The sequence below is a fragment of the Natrix helvetica genome (assembly GCF_964273705.1).
Source record: "Natrix helvetica genome assembly, chromosome: 5".
Taxonomy (NCBI): Eukaryota; Metazoa; Chordata; class Lepidosauria; order Squamata; family Natricidae; genus Natrix; species Natrix helvetica.
In genome coordinates, this window is record NC_138551.1 from 10,393,349 (window position 1) to 10,404,794 (window position 11,446).

At 45.0% G+C, this 11,446-nt stretch overlaps 1 protein-coding gene across 1 annotated transcript in view; it reads left to right on the forward strand.

The window, feature by feature from the left end:
• The window catches only part of LOC309393809 (T-kininogen 1-like), a 30,961-nt gene that overhangs the window by 10,581 nt on the left and 8,934 nt on the right, over positions 1–11,446 (forward strand). Inside the window, exons 3-7 of the mRNA XM_081956304.1 lie at positions 273–348; positions 2,644–2,816; positions 5,931–6,038; positions 7,602–7,683; positions 9,413–9,601. Coding sequence (XP_081812430.1) covers positions 273–348; positions 2,644–2,816; positions 5,931–6,038; positions 7,602–7,683; positions 9,413–9,601 — 628 coding nt within the window. The remainder of the gene's footprint in view (positions 1–272; positions 349–2,643; positions 2,817–5,930; positions 6,039–7,601; positions 7,684–9,412; positions 9,602–11,446) is intronic.

The following is an 11,446-nucleotide window of genomic DNA, read 5'->3' on the forward strand; positions in this document are numbered from 1 at the left end:
AGATTTCCTGACAGTTAGAACAATTAATCAGTGGAACAACTTGCCTCCAGAAGTTGTGAATGCCAAAACACTGGAAGTCTTTAAGAAGATGTTGAATAGCCATTTGTCTGAAATGGTATAGGGGTTCCTGCCTAGGCAGGGGGTTGGACTAGAAGACCTCCAAGGTCCCTTCCAACTCTGTTATTGTATAACACAGCTCCAGACAACTCCTGTGATGTCCCAGTGAATACATAAGAGTTCAACTCTTATGTCTCTTTGTTCTTCTTTCACAGGACTATGGAAACTGTACAGCTGAGATTGAAACTGACGGATACAGGATAATACTACAGGACTGCAAATTTGCCTCAGGTGAGTAAATTTTAAGTTAGCATTTTTTTAAAAAAATGACTGTTTTCCTATCCTCTTGATGATAATGGGGGGGGGAAATCAATGAAAATAAATAAAGTTAGAAGTCTAATAATAATTTGATGAGGGCTGAATCCAGTCTAAACATTGGGCCCACTGTGACAAACTATAATAAATGAAGATCTATTACGTACCTCAATGGAATTGCCTTTCCAAACTTCTCTTTGACGTTTCTCCTAGAGTTGTAAGAATAGAATAAAATGACATTTATTTATGATATTTAATGATAAGCCAGCCTTTCAGTAAAAGGTGTTTGGGGAAGCTGCATGTGAAAAGAGAGAAATAGCTAAACAGGAACAGCTGCTAGTGATATTTATTTCCTACTCACTTTTTAACTGTATCTGAAAAACAGAATTCAACAGAGATGGCAGTGCAGTGCTCACAAGTTCAGTGTAAAAAGTTTCCCATCTGTTAACATCCATTAATCAGTGGGACTGTACTTCTTCCAGAAGTTGCAGGTGCTCTAAGCCTGGAGATTTTTAAGAAGAGATTGGACAACCGTTTGTCTCAAATGGTATAGGGTTTCCTGCCTGAGCAGGGGGTTGGACTAGAAGACCTTCGAGGCCCTTTCCAACTCTGTTATTGTTTCTTTCCCTCTATCAGTTCTAAGGATTTGTAATCTATGTTGGTGAATTCAGTCACAAAGAGCTAGTCCTTCTCCAGCAGTCCCTGTGCAGATGCACCTCAGGTTGTGAAGAGACATCACCGAACTAAACTTTATATATATATATATATATATATATATATATATATATATATATATATATATATATATATATATATATATATATATATATATATATATATATATATATATATATATATATATATATATATATATATATATATATATATATATATATATATATATATATATATATGCTGGTTTTGTTGTATTCGGGTCTTTTCCCGTGTAAGGTTGAGATTGTCTTTGCAAAGACAATCTCAACCTTACACGGGAAAAGACCCGAATACAACAAAACCAGCATACCTACACCCGTGAAAATCTACGAAAACATATATATATATATATATATATATATATATATATTTGTGTTGTATTTGTACTGATAAATAAATAAAGGGAGACTAGTATAGATCTATTTCGAGCTAATTAGCTCTCATCAGCTAGCCATACCCTTACTGGGATTTGAACCTGGGCTGTATTATATCTTAGGCAGAAGTCTTAGCCACTAAGCCATAGGCTCGCCTCCTTATCAGTTGAGCCAGGGAAATAGGTATGTATTTGTGTTAAAACCCCTGGTATGCCTAAATATGGGAGGAAGGTCACTACTCCCTCTTTCTGTCCTTCGGCTCACCACAGAAGACCATGCAGGCAGAAAACCATATTTTTATTTTTAATGTTGCCTTTTTATATTTGTGTTGTATTTGTACTGATAAATAAATAAAGGGAGACTAGTATAGATCTATTTTGAGCTAATTAGCTCTCATCAGCTAGCCATACCCTTACTGGGATTTGAACCTGGGCTGTATATATCTTAGGCAGAAGTCTTAGCCACTAAGCCACGGGCTCACTTCCTTATCAGTTGAGTCAGGGAAATAGGTATGTATTTGTGTTACAACCCCTGGTATGCCTAAATATGGGAGGAAGGTCACTACTCCCTCTTAGGAACGGACTTCCTGTTTGCTCAGAGGGTCGTTTTGACTGCCCCGGAGGCTTCAGGGAAGCCTCTTGATGATCCCTGAAGCCTTCGGAGCACTTAAAATGACCCTCCGAGCAAACCGGAAGCAGACAAACAGCTGGAGCCTGTTCCCAGTGTGCGTATGCGCAGAGTTGACAGATGAAGGGAACAGCTAAGGAACAGGGGTCGACTTGGGAGTAAGGCCACAGGTGGACGATGAATGGCCCCTCCCAGAGGAAATAAAAGAGGAGTGGAGTGGAGTTTGCAGGAGACAACAAGTTCGCTTAATTGGTTTGTGATTCTCCGAGATTCCTTGCCCAGTTTTGCAGAGATCGGCCTGGCAGCTCTCCAAGCCAGATAAGGTCTATGACTGTAAATCCTCCTTCAAAAGACTTTGCTGGATGTGAATGAGCAGAATTCCCAGTAAATTAACAAAAGGATTTTTTTTGTCGGGACAAGGAGTTTGCTTCAAGCTCTTAGGAAGCCTGGGTGAGAACAGTATAGCTGATACATGGTTTTCCTGAATTTGAACAAGTTCATGCTTCAGCCCAGATACTACAATGTGGATACTAATTTGTGGCTGGCTTGCTTTCAGGGCAGAAGTATGAAGACAAAACTTTGGCGGCCTGCCTGGGATGCTGGGATTCCATAGACCCTACAAGTTTGGAAGTGCTTCCTATTGTGAGGTTCACCCTAGGGCAATTTAACAAGAAGAGTGAACAATCCAACTTATACGAAGTTAGAGAAATGAAAAAGGCACGCCGTCAGGTTGGTATATGTTGCAATAATTCCCCATCTTAGCTTTCTAGAATTCAGTGATTCTGATGGATTTATAGTTAAATCACTGTGGCTCAGTGGCTGAGATGCTGAGCTTGTTGATCAGACTGCTTGGCAGTTCAGCAGTTTGAATCCCTAGTGCCGCGTAATGGGGTGAGCTCCTGTTACTTGTCCCAGCTTCTGTCAACCAAGCATGTAAAAAATGCAAGTAGAAAAATAGGAACCATCTTTGGTGGGAAGGTAACAGCGTTCCGTGCACCTTCGGTGCCTAGTCATGACCATGGAGATGTCTTCAGACAGCGCTGGCTCTTCGGCTTTGAAATGGAGATGAGCACCGCCCCCTATAGTCGGGAGAGACTAGCACATATGTGCGAGGGGAACCTTTGCCTTTTCCTTATAGTTAAATCTGAAAATGTGGAATCTCCTTCCCTTGGGTATGTTTGTGAAATCTTCATTTGTTTAAAAAAAAAAAAAACCAAACAGCCCAGTCAAATGTTTGGTAAAACACACAAAGTATAAATATAATTCTGATAGTAGTCCGTGCGGTTTTATTTAAACTACAGTGGTACCTCAGTACTTGTCATTAATTGGTTCCGGGAGATGTGATGAATACCAAAACCGATGAGTATCAAGCAAATTTTTCCCATAAGGAATAATAAACCAATGCAATTTTAAGGCAGTATATAAAAAGATATGGTTGTATATAGAATGGAATGGAATGGAATGGAATGGAGTGGAGTGGAGTGGAGTAGAGTAGAGTAGAGTAGAGTAGAGTAGAGTAGAGTAGAGTAGAGTAGAGTAGAATAGAATAGAATAGAATAGAATAGAATTCTTTATTGGCCAAGTGTGACTGGACACACAAGGAATTTGTCTTTGGTGCTTATGCTCTCAATGTACATAAAAGACAAGATACATTCGTCAAGAATCATAAGGTACAACACTGAATGATAGTCATAGGGTACAAATAAGCAATCAGGAAACAATATCAATATCAATATAAATCGTATTTGAGAAGACTAATAGTAATGCAGCCTTAGTGAATACTTTGACAGTGATGAGGGAATTATTTGTTTAGCAGAGTGATGGCGTTCGTGCAAAAACTGTTCTTGTCTCTAGTTGTCTTGGTGTGCAGTGCTCTACAGCGTTGTTTTGAGGACAGAAGTTGAAATAATTCATGTCCAGGATACGAGGGGTCTGTAGATATTTCCACAGTCCTCTTTTTGACTCATGCAGTGTACAGGTCCTCAATGGAAGGCAGGTTGGGAGTAATTGTTTTTTTCTGCAGTTCTGATTATCCTCTGAAGTCCGTGTCTGTCTTGTTGGGTTGCAGAGCCAAACCAGACAGTTATAGAGGTGGAGATGACAGACTCAATAATTCCTCCGTAGAACTGAATCAGCAGCTCCTTGGGCAGTTTGAGCTTCCTGAGTTGGCGCAGAGAGAACATTCTTTGTCGTGCTTTTTTGATGATCTTTTTGGAGTTAGGTGTTCATTTTAGGTCTTGAGTTACGACAGAACTTAGAAATTTGAAGGTCTCTACTGTTGATACTGTGTTTGTTTAGTATTTTAAGAGGTGGTAGTATGGGAAGGTTTCTCCTAAAGTCTACCACCATTTCTACGGTTTTGAATGTGTTCAGTTCCAGATTGTTCCGGTCGCACCATGAGGCTAGTTATTCAACCTCCCGTCTGTATGGGAGGCATCGTTGTCTCGAATGAGACCAATCACTGTTGTGTCATCTGCAAACTTCAGTAGCTTAACAGAGGGATCGTTTGAGATGCAGTCATTGTTATAGAGAGAGAAGTGGAGAGAGCACACAGCCCCGGGGAGCTCCTGTGCTAAGTGTACAGGTATCTGGTGTGATTTTGACTACCTTCACCTGCTGCTTCCTGTCTGTTAGGAAGCTCGTGATCTACTTACAAGTGTGTTCAGGTGCCGCTGGCTGATTTAGTTTCGTTAGAAGAATGTCTGGTATGATGGTATTGAATGCTGAACCAAAGCCTACAAAGAGGACCCTTGCGTAGGTCTTTGGGGATTCAAGATGTTGTAGGGATGTACTGCACAGCCATATTAACAGTATCATCTGTCAATCTATTTGTTCGGTATGCAAATTGCAGGGGGTCCAACAGCAGATCCGTGATGGTTTTCAAGTGGGACATCACCAGCCTTTCAAAGGCTTTCATAACTACAGATATGATTACTTTGCATGAGAAATAAATCTAAAAATCAATAAAGACAACTTAAAAGCCAGCCATCAACACATCCCAATCAACATCTAAAAAGCCACACACACAATAGGCAAATAAATACCACACACAGAACTGCTAGAGATGAGTTCCTTAAGGATGGACACCAGCACAAGTCTGAAAGCTCAGCAGACAAAACCTCTGACCAACCCAGATTAGATCCTGCAACAATATCCTGGGGCATGCATATTTGCCTTCATTCACAATAAATACTTAGATTAAATAAAATGAAAAGTTCACTTTACCTGCACTTATGGGCTGCCACAAAGAAGATGGGGTCAGCTTATTTTCCAAAGCACCAGAGGGCAGGACGAGAAGCAATGGGTGGAAACTAAACAAAGAGAGAAGCAACCTAGAACTAAGTAGAAATGTCCTGACAGTTAGAACAATTAATCAGTAGAACAGCTCCAACACTGGAGGTTTTTCAGGAGAGACTGGACAGTCACTTATCTGAAATAGTATAGGTTATCTTGCTTGAGCAGGGGACTGGACTAGAAGACCTCCAAAGTCCCTTCCAGCTTATTCTATTCACTTGTACTGTTGAGGGAAAGAAGCACAAAAATACACAAGATGATCACAGACGCTAAGATAAAACTGCAAGGATATACGAACAGAGTAAGAGTTACTGCATGACTAATGTGTCACCTTTGTTTTGGCTGGAAGGAGTAGTGAGTCACAAGGCGACTGACACCAACAAGTTCTAGCTTCCACGTTGAGTACCAAACAAATATCAAGTATCTGGACAAAATGTTCTCGTCAAAATGCAATGAGTTTTAAAGCAGCTGAGTCTCAAGGTACCATTGTAATTTTTTTTCTCTTAACAAGATACTTGTTCTGTGCAACTTCTCTTAAATTTCTTGCAGGTGGTTAATGGATGGAATTACAATTTGGAATATTTGATAAAAGAAACAAATTGTTCCAAGAAGGAATTTCCACATTTGACCCCAGCATGCAGACCGCTTCCTGAAGGTGTAAGTGAACTTCTTATATTCCTAGGCTAGTAAAGATAAATGACAGATTCGGTAGATGGTAGATAGATAGATAGATAGATAGATAGATAGATAGATAGATAGATAGATAGATAGATAGATAGATAGATAGATAGATGATAGATAGATAGATAGATAGATAGATAGATAGATAGATAGATAGATAGATAGATAGATGATAGATACATAGATAGATAGATAGATAGATAGATAGATAGATAGATAGATAGATAGATAGATAGATGATAGATAGATAGATAGTTCATTCTCTCTCTCTCTCTCCCCCCCCCCCCTCTTACTATACTAAGACCTGGAAAAACACAGAGAAATACAAATAATGGAAAAATATTCTTCGTTTAAGATAGAGCAGTGTCAGCAATCTGGGCTTTGTCAGAATTAGCAAGATTTTAAAAAAACAGTTTGTTAAAAGAAAAAAAAACATAGCACAGCCACCCTTGCTTATTTTTAAATGTTACATCTATACAAAGATAGTCCTTGGTTACCAATGATAATCAACAGTCCTCACTGCTGTTGTGAAGCAAGAATCGCAGGTGATTAAGCTAAGCAACTTCCCGTCATCATCTTACAACAAACAAAGGCAATGGGGAAGCCAACAGGAAATCAAAACAGATCTTGGATTGCAGTGGCTACTGCTGGACACAAGAGGGTGCACAAGCCCCAGCAGTACAGCACAAAGCCTCATCCACCCCAAACCGAGAAGTGCAGCACAGCGCAAAGCCCCGAGCACCCCAACCCAGCAACAGGGTGCAGTGTCCCAGTCGTCCCAGTGAAGCACAAAGACTCAGTTGCGCCAAGCTCACCAGTGCATCATGAAGACCGATACTCCCCCCCTGCTAGACCCCAGCTACAGCCATTCTGCACTCTGTAGCCACTGCAGCCATGCACTCTGCCATCCCAAGCTGATTTTTGCCATCTTGTCTCAGGAAACCGCACAGCCTGGTCCTTCACAGGGCAGCTGCTGGTTACGCATGGCTTTCTTCTTGAGGTCTCATGAGGAAACCACCACGCACAACCTCAAGAAGAAGACTTTGTACAGCTAACATTTGCCACGGGAGGGGCCAGGCTGGCCACACAAGGAGACAGCGAAGGGCAGTTGGAGGCAGCAGGGGAAGGGCAGAAGCCCCAGAGCACAGGGAGCAAAATTGCAAGGATTGGGGGGCGGGTTGGGGGAGATCCCTGGAAATGTTGATAATCAAACTGCTGTAGAATGCTCTTAGATCTCTGGTTTTCCCCCAGCACCCATTTTCAGCTTCTGTCTGAATTCTGCCTCATGATTTGAAGGGATGAAAGCTTTTCCCTATATCCTGCAGAGTGTTGGAGGCCGAGATAATCTGGTGCCATGTGCATGTAGCAAAAGGCTCTACTCTGTGGGTGCATGTTATCAGGAATAGGGAATGTGTATTCTGTGCGTGAGCTCATGCTTTGTGCCAGTCATACTCACAGGAATGCCGCCTGGAAAAACTGCCCTGAGTGAAACAAAGGAGCTGCCTGATAAAATACACACTTTCTTTGCCCCTCTTCCAGAAAGAAGCTTTTTGTACAGCTACTGCCTACCTGGACGATACAAACACACTGGTCTATGCGGGACAGAATTGCAAACTGAAAGGTTTGTAACTTTTGCTTTGTAACCACTTGATTCAGTATTGCGTGAAGTATCTTGACAATGACAAGTTCATATTGCATGCATTCAGTTCTTTAGAGTCTCCTACTGTAGATGTTAGATCAGGGCAATGAGAGGACAGACTCCAGACATGAAGGCAACAACAGCTCTTTATTAGGAATCAAGTGTGTACAATCCAGCAACTGTGAGGTCTGACAGCTCCCCTTTTATAGGGAGCTGTCAGGCCTCTCAACCAATCAGATTTACCCAGGCTTCCCGCCTAAATGGAGGACTGGAGTGGAAACCTCTATAACTATTTACAATATCTAACACTCCTTCCCTCTTAGTTGGAGTGTTCCTATTGGTTACATAGTCTTTGAGATAGGCGGGTCTTTGCCTGACTCGCTCAGAGCTGCGCAGTTCATTTTGAACCGGTTCGTGGAGCAGGTCGGAGGGACCTCTGTGCTCCTCTGCTCCAGGCGATGGAAGTTGTTGGAAGTTACCCCTGGCTGGAGTCCTTGGAGCTTGTTCGCTTGGGGCTTTCTGTGGGCTAGCAACACAGTCAGGTATGTTTACCGATTCGTTTGGGTTTGAGAATTCTGTAGAAGGAGTGACTGGTTGCTCTTTTTGAGTGGAGCCTTGGTCAGTTGGCATCAGAGTTTCATCTGGTGCCCTAAGATTGGAGTGGGTTAGGCGACCGCGGAGTTGGTCAATGTGCCTCCTCCAATTTCTACCATCCTCTAGCTCCAAGAGATAGGAGCGAGGCCCGGTGATGCCTATCACCGTGGCAGGAATCCACAGAGTCCCCCCTGCATAGTTGTGGGCGTATACTGAATCCCCTATGCTAAAGTTCCGAATCTTGCTGGTAGAGTCTGGGGGCTATGTGGCAGAGTAGTTTGGGTGTAGCCGGTCTAAGTGAGACCTTAGCCGGCAACCCATGAGAAGCTCGGCTGGGCTTCTCCCTGTGGTAGCACTTGGCGTGATATGCTGAATTAAAAGATAATGATCGATGCGTGTTTGCCAATCACCTGGGCCCATCCTATTGAGGGCTTCTTTTGCTGAGCGCACCATTCTCTCCGCCTGTCCATTGGAGGCCGGGTGGAATGGCGCGACAAGGGCATGCCGAATTCCCTGGCTAGCTAGGTAGGTCTCGAAGTGCATGGCCGTAAATTGGGGCCCGTTGTCAGAGACCAAGACATCAGGCAGACCGTGCATGGTGAACAGGCGCCGTAGCACCTTGATGACTGCCTCTGCCGTGGTAGAGGTCATCAGGGCTACCTCTAACCATTTCGAATATGCGTCTACAACTATTAGGAAGGTCTGGCCATGAACGGGGCCAGCGAAATCTATGTGCACCCTAGACCATGGTGCTTGAGGGCGCTCCCACTCCTTAGCGGGCGCCTCTGGAGGGGCTGGTCTGGATTCCTGACAGGGTGTGCAAGTGGCCACCCACTCTTCTATTTCCCTGTCCATGTTAGGCCACCAGACGTAGCTCCTGGCCAATGCCTTCATCCTGACAATGCTAGGGTGCCCCACACGCAAAGATTCCAATACTGAACGACGCAGTTTGTGAGGAACAACCACCCGGTCCCCCCACAGAAGGCAACCTTTTAACACAGACAATTCATCACGTTTGGTATAAAACGATTTAAATTCAGCCCCAACAGGTCCCTTGGGCCACCCCCTCCATACCCAGTTAAGCACTTGCTTAATAATTGAGTCCTTCGCCAAAAAGCGGGCAACGTCTGTAGAGGAGACTGGTCCAGAGTCCAAACAGTCTATGAGGAGGACGGGGGTCTCCAGAGTGGGGTCTGCAAGCAGTTCAGGCAGGGGGCAGCGGCTGAGTGCGTCGGCGTGACCGAGCATGGAGCCAGGGCGATGAACGAGTTTGTACGAATAGGCAGCCAGGAAAACAGTCCACCTGGTCATGCGTGGAGATAGGGACACCGGGGTGGGTCGGTCCCCAGCCAGCAGCCCCAGCAGCGGCTTGTGATCGGTCACAAGTTCAAAGTCTCGCCCGTAGAGGTACTCATGGAACCGCTTGACTCCCTCTATAGCAGCCAAGGCTTCCCTGTCCAATTGGCTATAGTTTCTTTCAGCGGGAGACAAGGTTCGCGAGTAGAAGGCGATGGGGGCTTCAGTTCCATTAGGCAGTCTGTGGCTGAGGACCGCACCGACGCCGAACGGTGAGGCGTCACAAGTTAGGACCAGCGGCAGCGTTTGTCTGTACTGGACCAGCAGGGAGTCTGTTGTCAGGAGGCGCTTGACGGCGGCGAAAGCGGCGGCCTCTGCTCGTCCCCAGGTCCACTTGGCGTTTTTGGCTAGCAACCAGTGTAGAGGTTCAGCAACTGTCACTTTCTGTCTGAGAAAGACGCTGTAGAAGTTAAGGAGCCCGAGGAAAACCTGCAACTCGGTCTGATTGCGAGGTGTAGGGGCGTCCTGAATTGCTTTTATTTTTGGGGATGTCGGGTGGATCCCAGAACCATCAATCATGTACCCCAGGAACTCTACCCTGGGCACATTAATTTGGCATTTTTCTTTCTTGAGGCGGAGACCTTTTTCGCGAATTCTTGTCAAAACAGCCCTAACGCGTTTTAAAAGCTGCACCTCATTTGCAGCCGATACCAATATGCCATCAAAATAGGGGACGACTCCTGGTATCCCCTGCAAAAGCCGTTCCATGACGCTTTGGAACAGTCCAGGGGCGATACTAACACCGAATTGTAGGTGGTTGCATTTGAATGCACCCCTATGCGTCACAATGGTCTGGGCCTCCGCCGTGGTGCCATCTACAGGCAACTGTTGGTATGCCTGCGCCATATCATATTTCGCAAAAAAATTTCCTGGCCCTAGCGAATGTAGTAAGTGCTGTACAATGGGCACAGGGTAGGCGCTCTGTTGTAGCGCGACATTAATTGTACATTTATAGTCTGCGCAGATGCGGACTGACCCGTCCGGCTTGACCAGGGTCACTATCGGGGTCTCCCAGCGAGCATGGTCGACTGGTTCTAGGTTCCCCTGGCTCACCAGCTTGTCAATTTCCTTGTCAATTTTGGGTTGGAGGGCGAAAGGTACCCTCCTGGGCTTGAGCCTGATCGGCGCTACGTTGGGGTCCAAATTAAATGAGATTGGTGTCCCCACATACTTACCGAGGCCGAAGCTGAAGACGTCCTCGAACTCCTTAAAAACTGCCTCGGCAGCACTGTTGTCCTGGACCGCATTGATGCCGGTGACAGCCAGGCCTAAAGCCTCAAACCAGTCGAGCCCCAGGAGGCTTTGCAGGGTTGCGCTCGCCACTGTGATGGGCAGCTGGGCCGTGATGGTCTTGAATTGGACCTTGAAGGTGCCCTGGCCGACGATGGGGACTCGTTTCCCCTGGTAATCCCGCAGCATGATGTCTGGTTTCCGTAGTTGGTGTTTTTTGAGGCTAGGAATAGCCTTTTTGAGCGTTAACCAGGAAATGATTGTGAGCAATGATCCTGTGTCAACCTCTAGCTCACAAGGAGCGTCCTCAATGAGGACCATGAACTTCAGCTTTTTGGGCCGCTTTGTGCGGACCTGTCCTATCGTGGGGAGATAGGTTCTGAGTGGTTCTCTCTGGGAATACTCTCTCTGGGAATACTCTCTCTGGGCTGACTCCCTTGGTTCTCTCTCTGGGCGCCCTTTTTGGTTTTGCCAAGCCCCTGAGGTGGGCCTCTGTTGGCGTGATTGTGGCTGCCAAGTGGTGGCAGGCCCGTAATTTTAATTGGGTATTTTTAGGATTGTTGAA